At 45.3% G+C, this 22,552-nt stretch overlaps 2 protein-coding genes across 2 annotated transcripts in view; one reads left to right on the top strand and one right to left on the bottom strand.

Annotated features, from left to right (window-relative positions):
• Window positions 1-9,153: 9,153 nt before the first annotated feature.
• On the bottom strand, window positions 9,154-22,494 carry POMP (proteasome maturation protein). The gene is made up of 6 exons (XM_081198056.1): window positions 22,412-22,494; window positions 18,988-19,085; window positions 13,483-13,543; window positions 11,640-11,741; window positions 10,496-10,589; window positions 9,154-9,669 (listed from the first exon to the last, which is right to left on the bottom strand). The coding sequence occupies exons 1-6, from the start codon at window positions 22,412-22,414 to the stop codon at window positions 9,602-9,604; spliced, it is 426 nt and encodes a 141-aa protein (XP_081054182.1). The 5' UTR covers window positions 22,415-22,494; the 3' UTR covers window positions 9,154-9,601.
• The window catches only part of FLT1 (fms related receptor tyrosine kinase 1), a 139,258-nt gene continuing 139,188 nt past the window's right edge, over window positions 22,483-22,552 (top strand). Inside the window, exon 1 of the mRNA XM_081197868.1 lies at window positions 22,483-22,548. The gene's annotated coding sequence lies outside the window, so the exon portion shown is untranslated. The remainder of the gene's footprint in view (window positions 22,549-22,552) is intronic.

Genomic DNA, 22,552 nt, shown 5'->3' on the forward strand with positions numbered 1-22,552 from the left:
CAGGATGTCATCCAAGAAACAGACGCACGTCTTGTAGAGAAGTCCCGCCAACACGTGATGCATAAATGCTTGAAAAACGTGAGCGCCATTTTGCAGTCCAAAAGGCATAACTCTGTATTCGTAGGTACCCAGTGGCGTGAACATGGCTGTCTTCCACTCATCACCTTCCCGCATGCGAATGAGGTTGTACGCCCCCCGCAGGTCCAACTTGGTGAACACCTTTCCCTTCCGTACCTTCGCCAGGAGGTCGTCGATGCGGGGCATGGGGAAGTCCGACGGCTTGGTCACACTGTTCAAAATCCTGTAATCCACTACGAGTCTTTTTTGGGGCGTGTCTCGCTTCTTAACAAAGAATACAGGACTGCCCCCCACTGCCTTAGACTCCCGGATGAAACCGCGCTCCAAATTATGATCGATGAAGTCTTTGAGTTCCTGCAGTTCGTCCTCAGACATGGAATACAGCTTCCCTTTAGGCAGCGCCGCCCCCGGCAGCAGGTCAATTTTGCAGTCATATGGTCTGTGAGGGGGTAGCCTGTCCGCCTCCTTCTCGCAGAAAACTTCCAGAAATTCTGCGTACTTGTGGGGAATCGCTTGCAGCGTGCCTAGCAGCAGCTGTGACTCCTCTTCCTCTCCTTCCTGCCTGGGTACGATGCAGTGTTCAGCACAAAAGGAAGAGCCGAAGACCAGCTGCCTCTGGAACCAAGCCATCGTTGGGCTGTGCTTGTCCAGCCAACTCATACCCAATACAATGGGCGTGTCAGACAGTTGAGTGACGTTGAAGCTGATGACTTCCCTGTGATTCCCAAGTCGCATCACCATTGGTGGCGTCTGCTTCACCACTTGCCCCCCTAGCAGCTCCCTGCCATCCACCGTGACGACCTGCAGGGGCAGTGTGGCCGGCAGCAACTGCACAGCGTGCCTGTCGACAAATTCCTGCCCTATAAAGTCCGCGTTGCTGCCGGAGTCGATGGTGATTGGCACGTCCATGGTGATTCCATTGGGCAGCTGGAGAGATGCTGTGAGCCTCACTACTGGTTTGGGCGGGAGGGGGTTCACTGGCTGTAAAATTTCTGGGGACTGCGTCACTAACACGTCTGGCTGGGCCCCAGCGCCTCTTCCTCCAGCCAGACATCGTCGTTTCCCTGCTGTGGTCCTCCCTGCTGCGTTGCTGCAGTCACCATTGCTGAGGCTGCAGTAAGCTTGTGGGGCCTCTGGGGACACTCTTTCGCCATATGCCCTGGCTGCTCACAGACGTAACACTTCCTGGTCCCTCTAGGAGGCTTCGCCTTCACTGCTGCCGGTGCTATGGCTCTGGTTGCTGACTGAGCCCTTGCACCTCCAACCTCCATAGGTTCGGCTCCTCCTCCTGGCGGAGGCGTGGATTGCGCTCGCGCTGCTTCTCTGTGAAAGAAGGAGGGGCCCCCGGCTGGTTCGCGCCCTCCACGTCCTTCGTCCTTGCTCCACGGACGTCCTTCCAGCCTCACCCCCACTGCCAGTGCCCTCTGAACGACCTCCTGGGTGGTTCGGGGTCTCTCCCCCCTCGCTATCTCATCTTTAATCGAGTTGTGCAGTCCCTCCCAAAAGAGGTCTCTTACAGGAGCCGAATCTCTGTCCCATTCCAGGGCGCTGACCAAGGCGAAAAAGCGTGCATGATACTGTCTGACGCTGGCCCTCCCTTGTCTCAGCCCATGCACCTCCTTCCGTGCAAGATCAATGTCAATACTTGATAAGAAACACCCATCCATCGCTTTAATAAAGGCATCCGCATTCTGGAGCGCCGGATCGTTATCTCTCCATAAATTGCGCAACCATGCTTTCGCCTCCCCATGCAGATGGGACATGATGAACCCCACTCTCTCCTGTTCATCTCTAAAGTCTTTATGCAACAGTTGCAGTGCGCACAGTACGTCGGCTCTAAAGTTGGGATACTGTTGCAGGTTCCCATCGAAGTGAGAGAGCAGCCCGCCTGTCCGTCTCGCCAACCCAATTCCCTCCTGCCGGGGTGGTTGCTTTGCCAGTACGTCTAACCTGACCTGGAGATCTCTGCAGGCGGCAGCTGCCTCGTCCTCTCTCTTCCTGGATGCGAGAACCTCGGCGTTCAGTTGTGCCACTGCTTTTCTGAGGTCCTCTATCTGCTGCTCAGCCGTCATGTCTCCTGCCGTTCGTGAGCTCGCTAGTGGGCGCCTGTTTCTCTCCCCTCCTCGAGGCTGCAGATGCCCACAATGTCAGGAGACGGAGCCTACTGTCAGAGCTGCTTCAAGATCCTAGCTCACAGAGGATCACGCTAGCCAGCGGTCATTAAGTAAAAGTCTTTATTGAATTACAGTTTCCATTCTCACGCTGCTGTCTGCAACTCTACGTCTACTAGCTAGATCGGCGAGGCTCCGTCTGAGTCTCCGCCCCGTGCGCACCAACTTAATATCCTAGCCTTGCTCCACCTTTTCCTCCTGACTGTCCTCCTCTGGGTCCCTCTACCCCCCGGGGCTTCTTCCTTCCGGGATTCTTCTGACGCTGACCCGGACCCTTCTGCCTCCTTGCGCCGGGCTTTAGGACCCGGTTCCCTTTCGGGGCTGCTCACTGCGCCGCCTTCCTCTGTATTTGAACTTGGCGCGCGCGCCCAACCTTCCACTTTCCTCTTAACCGTTTCTTCGCTCCCCGATGGAGGTGTGGCCACTCCTGACTCCTGCCCTCCCTCCTGTGGTGAGCTGCCAGCGCTTCCCTCCTGGCTCCTTTCCTCTTCCCTGCTTCCTGGCGGTGACGCTGGTCCCGATTTCCAGCTGCTTCCCCCTGAGTCTCCTCTGGCTCTATCTTCCTGGGGTGCCTCCCTAGACTCCCCCCTTGCCCTGGCCACTGGTGCTCCTTTCTGTGAATCCTCTGATTCACTGGAAAGACTGGGAGATCTCGGGTCGTCGTCATCACTCATCCTTTCCTCTGTCTCCTCCCCTTCGCTCTCTGTTTCCTCCCTTGCCCGTGCCTCTGCACCTAAACCCCTGACAAGTATGTATAGAGAATGCCATTCAATGGCATCTCTCCCCCCCCCCCCAACATAAAATATGTTGTTAGCAACACCTGGCGAGTTTTTCATATCGCTAACATTTAGGATGTTATTTCCCCTCTTGCCATATATTGCTTTGCGGTATCATGAAGCGCTGAGGTGCTTTCATGCTGATGGTTTTATGAGAGTTCCTTAGTGACTTCTAATGCTCCCTCTCAGTCTCTGTGATCCACACACCCCTCTCCCCCATAGATCAAATTAGATGTCCATGGGAAGATTGTGATATGTCTCTGAAAGGGTTTTTAATGAACCCTGACTGCCGTCAGGAGTGAGGAAACAGCGGGGGGTGGGGTGGGGTGGGGGTGGGGGGCAGCACTTCTCTTTCCTGCAGTTTGCCCACTCAGAATTTATTTCCCCCAGTTGCTTATCTCCCTGTGAGGGAAAAATATCTGGGGACTCATCCATTCAGGTGGTTTATACAATGTGTGCTCTTGGAATGATGTTTTATGTTCTTTGGGGGGGGGGGTTGTGTCCATGATATTGCTGTACTTTATTTTAATGTACTAACATTCATTAATTTGGGGAACTGTTGGGTTGAAAGCTTGGCTATAAATCCAATTAGTAATAATAGCATCTTTTCCTACGCTCTCCCTTCACTCTGACTGCAGCCTTTCCTAGCAAATTCCATTTTTTAAGTCAGAGACTGATTGATGTTATCTCCTATGTAATGTCTGCCACACCCCACCCCACCCTGATCGTGAAGGTTGCAGATTGTTTGGGGTCATAATTGACTACACTGTAAATAGCATTTTTGGGCTTTGGAAGCATGGGAAATGAGCAGCGGACTGGGCACACTTTCCTCAGCCCAATGTACCCAATTGCCCCCTCTTCCACATCTCTGTATTTCTTAATTTGTGTATGTGGCCGCCATAGTACATTTGTTGGATGAGGGTAGGATTTGCACAGTAGCTATAATAAACAGGAGTTTGGAAGGTGGGGCAGCAAGGAGGAAGCTTTCCAAATGTAGCTGCTTTGGTAGTCGACCATTATTTCCACTAACCGGACCTGTCTACCAAAGTGTCAGGGGAGGCAAGCTGTGGCCTCGCTTCCTACTGGACTATGGAGATGGTCAGAAGCAGTGAGAATCTTACTTCCTCTTGCATCTGAGTGTTTCCAAAGCTTGGCATGAACCAAGTGGCTGATCTCTCTTTTCCAAGTACATGTGCCAGAGATATCGGGGGGAGGGCCAGGCTCTGATTCTTCCACACAGCATGAAGCAAAATGCTGCTCCTGGCTTTTGAGTCCCCCTAGTTGTGTGGAGAACCTGTGGCGGGGGAGGGAGGGTCTCATCTAGCAGTAATTCATTTTATGGGCACCACTTTGATTGACGATATGGAAATTTAATACAGTGCATGGCCCCCAGGTTCTGTGATGAAGTGCTCTTGTGGCCCACTTGGTCTGAGTTGAAACAAACAAACAAAATCCTTCCAGTAGCACCTTAGAGACCAACTAAGTTTGTTATTGGGATGAGCTTTGGTGTGCATGCACACTTCTTCAGATGCACACGAAAGCTCATACCAATAACAAACTTAGTTGGTCTCTAAGGTGCTACTGGAAGGATTTTTGTTTATTTGTTTCGACTATGGCAGACCAACACAGCTACCTACCTGTAACTTGGTCTGAGTTGTTGGACCACCTTGCTTTAGGGTAACCTTTAGATTGCCCTTTTACTTTGCCCACTTGGGTGTCCTGTAGATGTTTTAGACTACAACTCTTCATCCTCAGCTCCAGCACATGTGGAGAGCAGGTTGGCGAAAGCTGCCACAGACAGCTATGGAACAAAAGAAAGGACTGTATTTTCTTCGAACCACCAGCAGCAGCAGCAAGACTGCAAGCTTGCTGGAGAGATACTGCACTGAAGCTGACTGTTGTGGCTGAAGACAGGCTCTGTAATAACTTCTGGCACTAATTACTCAGGACAAAGTTGCTTTGTCAAAGTTAATAGCTGCTTGGGTGGAAATGGTAATAGCAATTCACTGACCAGAGAACTTTCACTTTCCTCCTTTTGTGAGAGGTTGTCTTATTGTCTTATAGCAAAAGCCGCCCTCCACCCAAGGAGTCTGGGCCTGGAGTTGGCTTCACATTAACTCAAAGTGAAAGTTCACGAGAAGTTCTGTTATCTTGATCTGATAGCACACAAGAGTGAACAAGAAAGTATTTTATCTGAAATGGCCTTCTCCAAGCTGGTGCCCCCAGGTGCTTTGTATTCCAGCTCCCATCATCCCTGACCACTAGCCATGCTGGCTGAGGCTGATGGGAGTTGTCGCTTGAAACATCTAGAAAGCACTAGGTTGGCAGGAGGCTATTGCTAATGCATCTAGAGAAGGAACTGATCATTTTGGCTAAAGATCAGAAAATGTGTGCTTATGGGGGGGGGATTTATAAAAAGAGCGTAAGAACAAGCGTTTGCTTTTAGACTAGTGTAATTGTAGTAGCTTACTGCAAAGAATCTTGGGAATTAAAATATGCTGAGCATATTCAGATCTGTATTGTCCTTCATGAAACTAGCCCTCAGGATTTCCTAAGGAAACCAAATGATTTAGCAATCCCATGAATATTTGTCTACTCAGAAGTAAGGCACATTGACTTCAGTGAGACTTATTCACAGGTATAGGTGCATAAGAATGCAGCCTTAAACCAATCTGTGTCTGTAGTGCGCAGACACTCAAAACGGTATGGAACTGGAAGTTTTTATACAATGGTTGCCCAAGTTAATCTTTGCACTGATTCTGGCTCTAAGACTGAGCTGCCTTGGGAGTGTGTGTTTTGCAATAATCATGACAATATTTGCACTACTTTCCTTGACTGACTTTTATTTGTGTGTATAATGTATAATGAATGAAAATATTGAGATAAATAAAACATTTTTTGAACATCTGTATCAGTGCTTCTTAAAACAGTTATTTCACATCCAATCAAGTCACTAGAAAGAAACATGGCAATTCAAGCTGTTTATGATAGAACAAGTTTATCTAAAAAATGAGTCAGTTTAAGCAAAATTAGTGTAGATTAAGAGGGGAAACGATTATATTATACATTAATTTACATGCCAGTAAATCCATTTTTAGAATTTACGTCTCAGAAGTCAAGAAAGAATGACATTTAGTTGTCTGGTTTTGAAATGGACAAGCAAAGAGCAACTTGTTTAGGGTCAAAGATCACTTTACAATATCACAGACCAGTGTGGCGTTATCACATGCAGGTGCTTGTGATTACAACCGAACCTCAACTCGTAAGCTGGTTGTTTTTACTAAAATCTTTTAGTGCCATGAAGCTGAACCATAACATAGTAACAAACAGCCTGCTGGATTAGACTGGTGGCCTATCTAGCACAGCATCACAGTGGCCAACCAGATGCCTATGAGATATGCACAGGCAGGTTCTGAGTGCAATAGTACACTCCTCTCTTGTAGATTTCAGCAACTGATATTCATAAGCATGCCACCTGACTGCACAAAGTCTATAATAATTAGGTAACATGATTCGAAGCTCAGGAGGTTTTAATCTTCCAACCAGAGCAAGAGTCGGAAAAGCATTCCCAAGAACCTTACTGGTGAGTAAGAAAGAGGAGCTAGAGAGTTCTGGGACTGGTAATTCTTCATTTACCAGAGGTTTGCCTGGTGCCCGTGCTACCAAAACTCAGGAATTTGGACCTTCATGGTTGGATTTTCTGGCCTTTGCTTTTAGTGTTCCAACTTTCAGTTGCATGTGGAAGGATATTTTCGTTGTTGGTTGATTGCTATGAACACTCTTGGTATTACAAGTTTATTTTAAAAATTATTTATTGAATGTATTTTTACTTTCTCTTTGAGATTCTCCAGTAAAAAGCAATGAAAAAACTGCTTGTATGAGCAGGAAAACACAGGAGCCAATTTATCAAAACTGGATCAATTTGCAAACTCTAAAAATGTATATTGCAAAAAAATTATGCAACTCAATTTTCAACTGGAAACACCTGACTAATTGTAAGAAGCAAATGTACTTTGCCAAAGCAAGACCTCTAAAAGCCTTGTGGTTTCCACAAGGTTATTTCTTCAGTTAAGACTTAATCAGTACCCTTTACATGTTACACCGTTTGCATGGGAGGTGCATTTTCATGGACTCAACAGCCCTGCTATCATTTAAAAATGTTCTTGCTTTGGCAATCACTAGCCCACAGGACATAATGCAAGGGTGTTGCAAAAGCTTCTTACTTATTTAAACAGCAGCCAAGTTCCAGTATACAACTTTTCCTAAGATGAAGCTAACATGTGGCAAAAAAATTCATACTTCCCAGCGTACAATGAAATATTTTATTCAAGAGAATTTCCCTCATTGCAGTGAGATTTTCTTTAAAAAAAAGGAGGGCAAAAAAAGTATTGGGAATTTACTAGCTCAAATTTCCATGTCATGAATAAGCAATTCAAGAACATGAGATCCTACAGCTTTCCCATCTTTTATCTTTCCTGCGGGCTACCCCACAAAACGTGTTGCACTTTCATGAGGCAAGAGGATCGTCAAGTATCTGGCAGCTCAAACGCTAAAACTCGGTAAGTCCAAAAGCATCACAAGTATTTAGGAATGCATACCGATTGCTTCCAACCAAGATAAGAATTCATCTCCTTCACTGAGGCAAAGTTGTCTCCATGAGGAACATTTATTCCTGTAGAACCAAACTTTGAAGCTGCGTTAAGCAAAAAGGACAGAAGGTAGTCATGAAACAGCATCACCACATAAATCGTGAGTGGCAATCCTCAGGCCTGAGGGACGAATACAGCCACACACCCCTCCAGGCTTCTCTACTCAGTGAGACTCCACACCAGCCTCAAGTGCTTTTTTTTCGCAGGAGGGAATCCTTGAATTGGGATACTGCCTCTTGCTTAACCAAATGGAGGGTGGATGTTTGTGGGGAAACCTAACTTGCATAGCCTACTGTACACTGGTGTCCACCCATTTTGATATGGTCCCAAGGTTCCCCTTGGCTTTCAAGAGACGTGTCATTTGCTGCTTTTCCTTACAAGAACCCTTGATTATTACGGCTTTAGGAAGAGGGAATGTGGTTATTACAGAGCAGCATGCTCTAGGGGCAGAGCGTTCCAAACTTGTTAGACATGTATCATTTCATGACACAGGAATTCAGTTTTACTAGCAAACCAGAAGTTAAACTAACCCTTTTCCAGTCCCAGGAGGAGCGTGGGGAGCATTTGCATGACGCATCCGGACACTGCAGCCAACACACTAACGTGTCACAAAACAAGAGTTTGGAAAGCTCTGCTCTAGGGCAACCACTGACTGGGAATAGGACTGTTAGCTAGTATATTACTACATTTCCTCCAAAAAGCCAAAGTTGGAACACCCAGTACAGTACCCACCTTTTCTATTGAAGGGAGGTTAGGCTGAGAGCAGAATGACTGACTCAAGGTGAATGTGGTGGTTGAACGGGGATCAAACCTGGCTTCACAATTCTAATCCAACACTCTAGGCACACCACATATGAATCAGACTCCTAGGAAAAATGGGGAAGACTTGAGTAGATAAATGGGTGAGTTATAAGCAAGATGCAGTGGAAACAACAAAGGTCCTTGCTTTAGAAGTATAACCAGTAACACCACTTTGTTGGCACTGATTTAAGGGAGAGGAAGAAAGCTGCCTACAATGTCTGTCAGTGGTTCTCTCCCATCTCTGCACTGAGATGGCAGGGACTGAACCAGGCGCCTTCGGCACGCAAAGCAAAAGTTCTACCGCTAAGCTATAGCTCTTCTGTAATGGAGCACACAGAGACTGGTCTGATTGGTTTGCCTGGCAGCTTGCTTGCCTATTGTGTGCATAAGGACTAAAGGACAGCACCTCAACATGGATGTCAACACTGTATGTTGACTGGTGTGTTCTGTACATGAGTGAGGAAGGGTGCCATCTGTGAAGGGTGGGTGGCATTTCAGCTGGCAGGGCAGTGGTGTTGGAAGTAGAGGATCCCAGCTAGTTATGCCAGTGTAAATTTTGGTTGTGAAGAGAGTAAACAGATCTAGGCTAAGGTGAAAGGGAATGGCTCAGTAATGGAAGCAGGTGCTGCTTGAGGTGAGGAACTTTGTAGATATGACTAAATATTTTGAAAAGTCACAGCATTTATAGAAAATTTTATTCATTGTTTTTAAAAGATGGCATGTCAAGTCATCAAGCACAAGGAAAGAAAGATTAAACAGAAAATACCTGGGTTATATATGGCAAAAGGTTCTTTTACAAGAACATTCAATCTAAAATGTCCTTTTTCTATAGACTTTTTAATGTCTACAGTTCCACAGTTGCAGACATGAAACAGCAATTGCCCTGAATAGAGATGTATTTCCCAATTTAAAAAAATACCCAATTACAAGACATTTGTACTGACAGTAAACACAGAACAAAAGTAATATATTTAAGCATTTAATGTGCCTTTTTTATCAAGGTAGGTGAGAGATTGTGTGTATCAAAACAAGCGCTGTACGGCTATCGTTTAATATGGTTTACTTGAACCTACAGGGACACAGGTAAGAAACATTTTCATGAACAGAAGGATGGAGTATGTGTGCATTATAATAAACCAAGTTTGTGTTCAACCAACAGATGAGGATCTCCCATTACTTCACTCTGTGCCGGATCTGGAAAACAGGTTTAATATTTTAGTAATCCACAACTTTGAAAGAACAAGTATCAGCATGCAAGATACAACTTTTAACTAAGTGCAGCAGAAGGCTTGCTATTTGCTCCACACAACCCCCTGCACTCCACATGAACTGAAAACAGATCAGCACACCTCTAATTAACTGTTCACGTAGGAGGGTTGGGAATGAGGGCCTGGACAGAGGCCAGTGTTTTCTCCCTTGGCAACAGGTGATAAATTCTAACTAAACCTTTTATCAGCAGTGGAGATCTCATGCGAGCCCTGGATTGTACTCCTGAAGACAAGTTGTTTCCGCTCTTTAAATTCTGCATAGGCACTTGCTTGGGCTCACCCATGTAAGAAAAGCCCTTCTGTATCAGATGAAAGGCCTATTGAGTGTCTCCTGTTTCCTCACAGCAGCCAACCAGGCACTGCTACCTATGGGAAGGCTACAGGCAGGTCATGAGGATCCCAGGTTACGGTGTGAAGGCACACCAGGCCACCATCTTGCTGAAGCTAAGTAGGTCTGGGTCTGCTTAATGCTTAGATTGGAAGCCACATATATGTATTCTTGGAATTCCATGAAAAAAGTATGGTGGGATATAAATGCACAAAAAATACAGTTGTTTCCCAGTTGCAACAGTCATGTGTAGCACATGGCTACACAGTGGGAGCCCAGCATGTGAAAAGTGGTTTTCATATTGGTGCAGCAACCTTTGAACAGGGCCTGAGGTTTAGAGATGTCTTGTGATCTTTACAATCCATTTTCTTCCCTGTAGCTTTAAAAAACCAGAATTTTCCCAATTTTTTGGAATTTTCCTTACCGTTCAGAATATCTTCGAAACCAATGCAGTCATAGTTGCCTTTCAAGATATCCAAGGACAGGTTAGAACTATTAAGGAAAGGAAGACGCTGGGCCTATAAAGTATAAGAGTTGGTCAGGGAGATTTCGTTCAACAAATAAACTGTGCATGCGTAATTACTACCCAAATGAGGGACCTTGAAGATCATCTATTCCAACCCCCTGCAATGCAGGAATATGCAGTTGTCCCATAGGGGGATCAAACCCACAACACTGCTATTATCAGCACCACGCTCTAACCAGCTGAGCTATCCAGGTCTGGTATAGTTGCAACATGAAGCCTTGCTTGATCATAAGTACAATCTTCTATGTGTCTACAGAGAAGAAAGACCTGTTGAGTTCAATGGTGCTAGTTTATAATATACCTATTTATGTCAACTTAACTGACTAAACTGATAGTGGTTAATTAACTAGTGGTGCAATCCTATGTGTTATTACCTGCAAATAAGTCTCTTTGAATACTGTGGGGCTTACATCCAAATACACAGGATTGTGATAAAAGATTAATCAGGTGACAGTCCTACGTGACAAGATGATTACAGTGGTGCCCCGCAAGACGAATGCCTCGCAAGACGGAAAACCCGCTAGACGAAAGGGTTTTCCGTTTTTGAGCTGCTTCGCAAGACGATTTCCCCTATGGGCTTGCTTTGCAAGACGAAAACGTCTTGCAAGTGTTCCGATTTTTTTTCGCTTTCCGCCCCCTTTTTCTAAGCCGCTAATAGCCTTTTAGCTGCTAATCCGCTAATCCTTTAATAGCCGCTAAGCCTTTAATAGCCGCTAAACTGCTAATAGCACTAATCCGCTAATAGGGTTGCTTCGCAAGACGAAAAACCGCTAGACGAAGAGACTTGCGGAACGGATTAATTTCGTCTTGCGAGGCACCACTGTATGAGGAAAATGACTCAGATCTTCCCCTTTATCTCCACTACCCCCAGGTTCAAAAGGGTTAACTCCTGGGCTTTCTCAGTTCAAATGAATCACTGATGTTACAGTGGTTTTAAGTCTTAATCATTAAAACCAGTAAGAAGCTAATGCTATTTTATCAGGTGCTTTTAAAACATTATGCTGGGGAAAACAAATTACTGAAAACAAATGAAAAAGCATACCTGCTTCACTGCTTTGAATTCCATTTGCAGCTTCAGCGGTGCATGCAGCCCTTGAATATTTCTCAGAGTAGAAAAATTCATCTTATCTTGATTCAATGAAAACTACAAAACAAAGTGTTAAGAATATACTTGTGCTCTAGAACAATTGGGGAAATGTGACTTCCCTTGTTAAAAAATGTTTATAATGCTTCACATAAACGTATTTTCCTAGCTTACTTTAAATACTTCCACTCACAGAAAAGCTAGAATTTATATGCACCCTTATCAATCCACCACAACATGCTGTTTCTGGCAAACAGAGTACATCTGACTCCACCTCATGGTGAAAGTAAAATACTGCCAAATAACCCCAATCCCATTCATGTTAATGTTAAATGAATTACTTTCAGTACTGAAGGAATGCTAACATCTGACTAATTAGAGAAGGGTGTGTGTGAGAGGAAGAGGTGTGTTTATTTGCCATCTTATAGATGCTTAAGTGATCCATCCATCCAAGCCCATTGTGGGAGCATTCCAAACCCAAGATCCAATGAAATGAGAGGAGTTTGGAATGAGCAGGTCTGACTCATCCTGGCTCAGCTGGAGATATGCTGGCCTAAATTCTCTATTCCGTATGAGGCTGAAGTAAGTCCTGAAAAGGGGCTGTTCCTGGGAAATGGCAGGATGGGGAAGGAGGAGACTGACCCATATTCTGAGCTCCATTCAGCTCAGTCATGTGACCTAACAACCCACCATAAGTTACACTGACAAAAAGGGTGGTAAGTAAAAGCATTTCAAAAGATTCTTTTGCTTCTTCCAGGCTCCACTGTTGAACAGAGTATGTAAACAAGAAGATAATATTCATGCACGTTTGAGTCTTTGTAGAGATTCAAGGATAAAGGCAGATAGCCTCTATGCTTCTGCCTCATGACATCTCCCTGTTTCAACTTTCCTTTCTTCCTTTCCTTACTGAGTCACTTATCAACCCCACCGTCTCTCTCTCCCACATTCATCATTGTGGCTGCTAACATTTTGCTCCTCGTGCTGCAAACATGCATTTATTTTCCCCCTTCAAATCTCTTTTCAAGACCCTCTGTTAATATACATCAATTTATGAACTACAATAACCACATGATTTCTGTGCCATCTCCTATGCCACCCTTCTGTACTGCTCATCATGCACTGTTCAACCAGCTTGGATCTGCCCTTTCGAGATGGGTTGAAAGCTTTCCGATAGGGAAGACCTCCAACTGAAAATGCAATCCCATACATTGATCAGAAGTCCCACCAATCCCAACTGGGCTTACTCCTATGAAAGTAGCTTTGGGAGCACAGCCTTTAGGTTTCAGTTCTGCCCCCAAAACACAGCAGGTGCCAAGTGTTAGAAAAGTATCTGTCCTGTAAAATTAACAGTTTTCTATCCACTGTTAACTGAAAAAGTGTATAGTATGGCTACGTCACACACATATTTAACTTGCATGATTTTAACTATACATGGGCAATACAGGGATGTTCTTGTGAAATCTCACAGGCAGTTGGACTGTCCCCTGAGAGCATCCCTAACACTTGGCTGTTTTTCCTCCAAGTAACTCCAAGCAGATTTAGCACAAAAAGAGATTTTAAGCTCTTGTCCTTGTTTCCCAGGCAAGGCCCACTTAGTGCTCTGGCTCTAGGATTGACAGGAGTTCTCTCTTTCTCTTCTCCTCACCAGCTACCTTACCCTCAACGGCTAGCTGTGGGGCAAATCCAATGGCAACACAGTGGCTGCACATGGTTTTCACACATGCACAGTACCTCTGACGTGAGATATGGGGCAACCTGCGCTGTTTACAGTCCACGGTCTAAAAAGATGAAGTGTACTTACATTTTTCTCTGATAGTTCCAAAGGATGAACAGGGAAAAGTTCACTCTTCACATTTGTAAAGCTATAAAAACAATGTACAGTATTAGTACTGCAACTTTTATCTCAAAGTATCATTCACAAAATATTTTGGATAGCAATTTCAGGTAGAAGTTTTGTGGCTCTAAAGTCTGGAATTAATTGCATAGAATACATAAAAGAACTACCGTATTTTTCGCACCATAGGGCGCACCGGACCATAGGGCGCACCCAGTTTTTAGGGGGGGAATTCAAGGAAAAAAATCTTTTTCCCCCCCGCAGCCCCAAAGAGCAGCGTACAGGCTGCACACAACCTCTCCCTGCCGGAGGGGTTGCGTGCAGCTATGGATCAAGCCAAGGCAGCGAGCGGGATGGATCCCGCTCGCTGTTTTGGCTTCCCCTTTAGCCCCGTGCAGCCTCTCCTTGGCGGAGGGGCTGCACAGGGCTTTCCTGGCTTTACTGGGAGGTGGGGGGATTCCCTCACCTCTCCCCAAAGCCCGCAGAAGCCGTGCAAACCCTTTAAAGAGATCACGGCTTCTCCTGGCTTTCCTGGGAGGCGGGGGATTCCCCCACCTCCCGCAAAACCGGCAGAAGCCGCGCGCCTTTTAAAAGGGCTGCACGGCTTCTCCTGGCTTTCCTGGGAGGCGGGGGGATTCCCCCACCTCCCGCAAAACCGGCAGAAGCCACGCGCCTTTTAAAAGGGCTGCACGGCTTCTCCTGGCTTTCCTGGGAGGCGGGGGGATTCCCCCGCCTCCCGCAAAACCGGCAGAAGCCACGCGCCTTTTAAAAGGGCTGCACGGCTTCTCCTGGCTTTCCTGGGAGGCGGGGGATTCCCCCGCCTCCCGCAAAACCAGGCTCCCCCCCCCCAGCCTTCTAACCAAGTCGGGGGACAGCGGCAAAGGCGCGCTGCGCCCCTGCCGCTGTCCCCCGAGTTTGCGGGGCTGGCGACGGGGAGGAGCAGGCTTCTCCCCCCGCCAGCCTTCTAGCCAAGTCGGGGGACAGGGGCAAAGGCGCGCTGCGCCCCTGCCGCTGTCCCCCGAGTTTGCGGGGCTGGCGACGGGGAAGAGCAGGCTTCTCCCCCCGCCAGCCTTCTAGCCAAGTCGGGGGACAGCGGCAAAGGCGCGCTGTGCCCCTGCCGCTGTCCCCCGAGTTTGCGGGGCTGGCGATGGGGAGGAGCAGGCTTCTCCCCCCGCCAGCCTTCTAGCCAAGTCGGGGGACAGCGGCAAAGGCGCGCTGCGCCCCTGCCGCTGTCCCCCGAGTTTGCGGGGCTGGCGACGGGGAGGAGCAGGCTTCTCCCCCCGCCAGCCTTCTAGACAAGTCGGGGGACAGCGGCAAAGGCGCGCTGCGCCCCTGCCGCTGTCTCCCGAGTTTGCGGGGCTGGCGACGGGGAGGAGCAGGCTTCTCCCCCCGCCAGCCTTCTAGCCAAGTCGGGGGACAGCGGGAATGGCGCGCTGCGCCTCTCCCGCTGTCTCCCGAGTTTGCGGGGCTGGCGAGGGGGAGGAGCAGGCTCCCCCCCCCGCCAGCCTTCTAACCAAGTCGGGGGACAGCGGGAAGGGCGCACTGCGCCTCTCCCGCTGTCCCCCGAGCTTGTGGGGCTGGCGGTGGGGCTCTCCTGAAGCCTGGAGAGCGAGAGGGGTCGGTGCGCACCGACCCCTCTCGCTCTCCAGGCTTCAGCGAAAGCCTGCATTCGCACCATAGGACGCACACACATTTCCCCTTCATTTTTGGAGGGGAAAAAGTGCGTCCTATAGTGCGAAAAATACGGTATTCTCTCTTCTTTAGTAGGGTGGAAGTAATGATACCAGCTATGTGTGTGCAGGAAACAAATACTGTAAAGTCTAATGCCTGTTTGCATATTCTCTTGGAAGTGAATCTCCCCATCTACAGTGGGGCTACTATTTTTTATTTATTTAATTTGTATACCACCCTTCATTCAAGGCTTGCTGGGCAGTTCAAAAAATAAAAATACAAAATTAATCATAAAATACATAATAATAAAAACAAAAACAAACCAGTAGCACCCCACATCCAAAAAGCACATTTAAAAGGCCAGAAAGGTTTTTGCCTGGCACCTAAATATATGCAATGAAGGTGCCAGGCGAGCCTCTTCAGGGAGAGCTTTCAACAAATGGCGAGCCACCACCAAAAAGGCCTGTTTTCACTTTGCCTCCCTCTGAACCTCTCATGTAGGGGGCACATGAAGAAGGGCCTCAGATGATGATCATAGGCTCTGGGTCAGTTCGCGTGCAGAGGAATGAGTTGTCAACTTTGGCTTTAGTTTAATGTATAATAAAACTTTTTACATTTCTTATTTTATAGGCAAAACAAAATGAACAGTCACCACACTCAACCTGAGTACAACTACGTGTCAGCCTTAGCAATGATTTTTGCATTCTTTTTCAGGGATCTGCGCCAGAACAATATAAATTACAAAAAAAACAACCAATAGAACAAACCCAGAGTAAGATGAACATTTACATTTTCAGCGATGCAAATTATTGAAGCTTAAAACTGTACAGTTCACTTAGTTGTTTTTTTAAAAAACCTCTGGTAGTTGACACTGTTCTGAGTAAAAAACGAGTCCATTTGAAGCTATTTAATATGGAACAAACCTGTCCATAATAGCTAGCAACCATCTGATTTTAAAATCTTCTGACTGAGCACCTAGAAAATTCTGTAATGAATAAGAACCTTTCTCTAAGTTAATTGTATATAGGGCAATACAGGATATACTATGCTTTGATTGAGCCCAATTCATCTTCGATCTGGCCTTATTCATATATTATTTGGTTATTTTTTTCCAGAACGATGAAGTCAAAGTGACTTAAAAACAAGTGTAAAAACAAGAGAAAAACAACCTAAAATGCTCAGATACAATATGCATTACAAAGATAGTTGTTTATTGCCCTACTGAATAAGTTACTGGTCAGATATTGTGTAAGTATAATTGCAAATTGAAATTTACATCTCAAAGGAAAAATAGAAAATTTACAGGGGTAAGCAGCCCTTTTATGTTCAGATTTACATTTAATATACCCATCCAAGGACTCAGAATTCATCATGCATTCGAAGTCCGCTTTGGCATCTTAAGGAAAAATTACATAATGGATCTTTTGCTCAGAAATATCCAGAGATGACATTACAGGGGAAATTGAATAGTTCAACAAGAAACTGTTGCAGCATTGTGCAAGGACCTTGAAGCTTATCCACGAGAAGATCATCCGCTTTTGTATTTTTTCCTGTCTCCTATTTTAATGCTTCCAATGCTTTTTTGTTTATCTGTTTTTCAGGTGATCTTATTTGTCTGTGTATCTTTATGACAATTCTGGAAGGTCCCTTGAGTTAGAAAGGCACGGCATATTTTCATTAAAAGTAATAAACAATGGCGGACAATTTTTCTGAAATAAAACTTGATCACCACTGTAGTGTTTACTCTGCAGTGTCGCCACAGAAGCATGCATGCTGCTCGCATGGTGTTTTGGTGATGTCCAACAAGCCTGACAAAAGTCCAGTATAAACAAGCCATGTCCCCAGAGAAGGATCTTAAAATATCTACAACATACAGGGGAGCAGAGCAAAATTTATTTAACTGATAATCAGGAAGGAGCTCCCTGGATGCAGATAGTATAAATGACTGTCTTCCTCCGCCTGTATTCTTTCTGTGGTTGCAAAATATCCATTACATAAATGAGATAATAGCTTGGAGAAATTGTGCAGGGTATACATTTTAAATTGCCAAAACTGTAAGGGTATATTGCAGGTTTAAATATATAAATTCAGATTTGTTTGATGCCACATGTGAGGAAATCACAGGGACAATGTAAAAAAAAGATTAATTAGGACATTATTGTCCATCCTATCAATTATATTTGATAGCAAATATATAGCTCAACATGTTGGCTGTCATTTCATGAGACATTTCAAAGAAAGAGCTATGGTTTATTTTAACTAGTCCTAATGCCTTGCCTACGTATTTAGTCGAATGATTGCCCACATATATGCAGAAGCACTGCATGCCTAATGCTGCCACTGAACAAAATAACACGACACGATGGTCAATAACAATGGCACTAAACACTATTTATAGACTAAATACAAATGATCAGAAACTGCAACCAAAGTCTCTAAATCTTCTTAACCAGTTGTGGAAGAATAATTCAATCTTGATCAATTCTTCATCAGCCAGACTTGTAAGAATTAATATGAGAAGGATGCAGTTCAATTTCTTAACAAGCCAATCTTACATGTAAGTAAATATAAACGCCGCAGAAAATATGCGCTGGATCAGTGCTCATGTGATACTGTGACTTCTCATATTAATTCTTACAAGTCTGGCTGATGAATTGATCAAGAATGGCTGATGAAGCATTGAACAAAACAGATTGGCTACCCTGAAACTCTGTTCTGGCGATAATTGGTGACAGATTATGTATATATCGAACTTTTGAATTATTCTACCGCAACTGGTTAAGAAGATTTAGAGACTTTGGTTGCAATTTCTGATCATTTGTATTAGTCTATAAATAGTGTTTAGTGCCATTGTTCTTGGCCATCGTGTTGTGTTATTTTGTTCAGCTTGTCTATACTGCAACACAGGGGTCTGTTTACGGATTAATGCTGCCACTGGTCTGTTTTGACAGAAGAGAGTTCTCTTCTTGTCAAGCCCAACCTATGAAAATGATTCTGCTCAGAGTCTCAGGGGAATGGGATCAGTTTCTAAATTCCACCTTCAAACTAGGCCAAACCAAGTTCACCCTGTTCCCGCTATGTAGGAGCTCTGACATTCACGTGGTCCCTTCATTCCATGAGGCAGGCTGCTGGGAAACTGCAGTTCTGTCTGCTTCTGGAGGAAGGAAGACAAAGAGCTTTCCACCCAGTTCAAGAGGCTGAACTGGCTCCTCCACTTCAGGCAAGCAGGAAGCACTCTGGAGACGGACACAAAATCTTGGATGGATCCAGTTTTAGTTCCACAATTCTGTGGAAAGAATCTATATTTAAGGCTCTCACTGTCAATAAATTTATGAAGACAAATAACCGGGTGTAACTTTGGAAGATCACCTCACGCAAATATTTAGTAAACAAATGTTTTGTATCTAAGGAACTGCCCAGCCCACGTGGGAGAGATGAGCTTCCCTTTCCTTTTGAAGTCAGAGGTGCAGGGTGGGGACTTCTCCTCTTACTGCAGTCCTTTATCCAAGATGGATAGAAGAGGTGGAGATGGCCTATTTGGGGCTCACCACCTTCCCAGGTAAGCACTGCTGCAAATTGATGGGATTCATTTGCGAGTGGGGAAGTGAGAGCTTCTTTTTCCTCTCTCCTCTCAACAGTCTTGACCAAGCCACCTCTACACAACCCAACTGAAGAACAGCAGACCAAGGACACAATTCATTCAGGAGGCAGAGAAAAACCATTTCAAACACACTTTGGATCTCTGTCATCAAGGCACACAAGGAATTCACCAAAGTATTTCAATGGCTTTCTAGTGCTTACCCTCTATTTATCACATCACAGCTTTCAAATGCGCCAGCAGCTGAAAAATCAGAAACTGGAACACAGTCCTTCAGCTGAGATCCAAATGCTCTGGTATTCTGAAACAGAGATAAGTTACTATTAGGAATGTACAACTCAAGAATGCTTTCAAAATGACTGCTGCTACGTACATTTGTTTTCAAGGGGTAGAATTCAATTTTGTGCTACTATAAATGTTCCATCTGTGCAAGCGTTTCAGCTTGCTGGACAGAATGATTCCCAACTGCACTGTTCTGGGGGTGCTCCCAACTCTCCCAGCGCCAATGTTAGGGGGCATGGAGAGAAAGGCAAAATCCCTCTGTGCAAGCAGAAGACCTCACACGGGGCTTCTTTGATGAATCCCACCCATGGCGTCTAATTTAGTAACTTTGTTAACTAGAGATCACACCAATCAAAATTTAGGCTACTTTAGAAGGCAGACAAGACCTGTAGAAAATAAAGAAATACATGCGTGTTGACTCCCAAAGTTACTTCATCTACCAAATATGGACACAAATTTCAGTTTGGGGAATATACCCAGCCAGATGGGTGGGGCATAAATAATAAAATTATTACTATAATCCACTGTGATTTATTCTCAAACTGTCTATAAATGGCTTCATCATGGTGGTCCCCAATAACACTTACTTGCTGCTCATAGTATGTAAAAGAGTTTAAATCCAAATACAATCTCTCAGGTGTCTTGCATGTAAGTATTCTAATTTGCTGAACACTGCTTTGTTCTTCATGTTCTAAATCCCACTCTGATGCTCTTGAAGTGGTCTTCTGACCAAACTCTCCAAAAGCAATTCTAATAATGGCAAGCCTTGGTCAACCAGACAGTTGCTAATGAAAATGTAAGCACTTTCCTACTAATCCCCAGGTGCCAATCTGCCGACCTGGTTTAGAAAAAGGCATTCTTCCATCAATTGTACAAAGCAGGTGGGAAGAGAAAAGTGAGCACTGTCAGGCCTTTTATATTGGGTACTCTGCTTGCCTCTTGATTTCATGAACATGCTTAAGAAATAAACATATGTTAATTCTGCAGAGATAAGAAAAATAAAGCAACAGAAATAGTGGGTCTAAAATCAGCTTAGTTAATATTTGTAACACAGAGAGAACACTATTATTCTCCATTGTTCTGTCCAGCATATCAATTTCTTCTCTATGATCAGACTCTAACACATTTTTGGAACTTTACATGCAGTTGTGAGCAGTTATTTACTATTAATAACACACCGCAGTAGACAAAAACCAGGAAAAAGGTCCACAAAAAAGGTGAGGGGATACATAACAGACTGATTTATGAACAGACATACAAACTGACGCAATATGGGCTACCGGACAGGAGACTGGACTAGAAGTCAGGATTCCAGCAAGTATAAGCAGCATTTCTGTTTCCTTTCCCACCATCAGCTTTTCTTGTTTATTTTAGTTGTACATTGTTTGTGTCTCTTGCAATCAGTCTGTATAGTTTTATGCACCACACACAATCCTGGCTGGAATCTCCAGGCGTTTCCTTTACACAAACATACACCTCAATTTTGCAAATATTTGGAGTGCATAAATTAAAAGCAAGCTGAATTATTACAGCACAGGGTCTGAAATTGGATAGATTAAGTAAATAAAAGGACTGAACTGCAGGAAATCCCTCCGACAGCGACACTGACACAACTGTTCTATTGCTTCCCTGTGGAAGTGAGATGTTTGCAAAGTAAGCCTGCAAAATCTTTGGGAATGGCCAGTAGACAGTGACCCAGCAACACTGGCAAATGAAGAGTAGGCCCATAACAGAGGAAATGTATTTTGTTGCTCTGGAGTGGGTTAATTTTTCCCCCTTAAAAATATTACACCATCCCTTAAGTTATGATGAAGCCAGGTGTCGATAGTGCATTTCAGCCCTGTACTTTCTACATCAATTGTGACAACTCTTTCTACCCATTACACCAATGGTGAACCCAAGCAACAACTTGTGTATGATAACAGTTACCCCACAATGCAATTCCTTTTTATCTTTAATTGGAATGTTTCTACATGTGGCTGTTCTGTTTACCATTTCTTCTTGCTATAAATTTACATTATATGGATGTTTGTTATATTCTTCACTACACCTCACTGACAGCCTGGTGCTGGAAGAGTCAATATCTGTACTCTATTGTATAGAATTCGCCACCTGTAGTTCATGGTGAATACAAAGGAGGATGCCAGATGTATCAGACACCAGCTGATCTTTTTTCTTTCTCTGTGCTTTTGACAAAAGCCTACCACGCAGAAATATGACTAGCGAAGAAAAAATTTACACCTCTTATCTCCATCTCAGGAAAAACCATACAGAAATTTAGCAAGTGATGCTTTTTTGGCACAGAGTGACTTGGTAGGAAGAATTTCACCAGCTACATTTATGTATTAACCCCCCCCCCCATAGGCCCACACATAAAGAAAAAGGCTACAATCCTACTCAAGAGCAATACTCCAGTAAATACAAATAGTGAGGTTGCTGAGTAAGTGTGATAAAAAGGGAAATCTGGACAAAGAGAAGCAAAACAGAAACTAGAACAAATTTTTAAAAAATAAATAAATCTCAAAGGGCACACCCAGGGCTGGATTTAGGTTTGATGAGGCCCTAAGCTACTGAAGGTAATGGGGCCCTTTATATGTCCAGCTGTCCTTTGTCAACAACAAATTGCCGGTTTTTTGTGTTGAATATATGCGGGGCCCACTGCTTACATCATAGGAGCCTACACAACACAAAACACTATTGCTGTATGTAGGTTTTATTTTATTTTTCATCTTATATTTTGGAAATGTACATCCAGTTGTTGTTTTCCTTTTAATTTTTTGGGGGCCCCAAGAGAGTGGGGCCCTAAGCTATAGTTTGTTTAGTTTACAAGTAAATCCGGCACTGGCGCATCCACTTATAGCAGCGTCCAGGCCATGAATTCCCAGCTCCCTCTTCACGGTGAAGACATGGGCACGTCTGGAATCCCGGGGAATTCGGCAGGCGGGAACCCCTTTCAGACAACGCATGTCGTGAGGGAAAGAGAGGGGGCTTCAATGCGAAGTATGGGGGGGCATCTCTCATTAGGATCCACTCAGCCCGGCCGCGACTCGAGAGGAAGGGTCACCCCCTTCGCACGCAGAAAGCTCCGAGTTCAGTCCCCGGCACTTCCAGGTGGACCTGAAATCCCGGGGAGCCGCTGCCAGTCAGTGCGGACAATACCGAGCTGGATGGACCAACGGCTCTGACTCGGCATTAAGGCAGCTTCCTATGTTCGTGAGGCGGAAAGAGATAGAGCGAGGACCCCCCCCCCGGACTCCCTCCCCCGGCAATCGTGACGCCAGTTCGCCTGACGCCCCCAGGGTGACCCGGCCCCAAGACCACGTTCTTTGACTGAATGCCGCTTACCATCTTTGCACCGTCACCCGCTCCCTCTTCCTTCCGCCAGCTACGAGCGAGGGCAGTGACGTCGCGCGCGCGTGCGCACGGGATGGCTCTCGCGAGAAGTGTTAAAGCTCGGGCGGGAACGAGCGAGGGCCGCCGAGGTAA

Source organism: Podarcis bocagei (genome assembly GCF_964188305.1).
Source record: "Podarcis bocagei genome assembly, chromosome: 6".
Classification (NCBI taxonomy): domain Eukaryota; kingdom Metazoa; phylum Chordata; class Lepidosauria; order Squamata; family Lacertidae; genus Podarcis; species Podarcis bocagei.

Excerpts from the sequence above, each read along its gene's own strand:
- POMP (XM_081198056.1), bottom strand. Across the intron at positions 13,544-18,987 it reads TGTGATGTGATAAATAGAGG|CTTTACAAATGTGAAGAGTG; the intron begins GTAAGCACTAGA and ends TTGTTTTTATAG. Across the intron at positions 11,742-13,482 it reads TGGAACTATCAGAGAAAAAT|TTTTCATTGAATCAAGATAA; the intron begins GTAAGTACACTT and ends TTTGTTTTGTAG.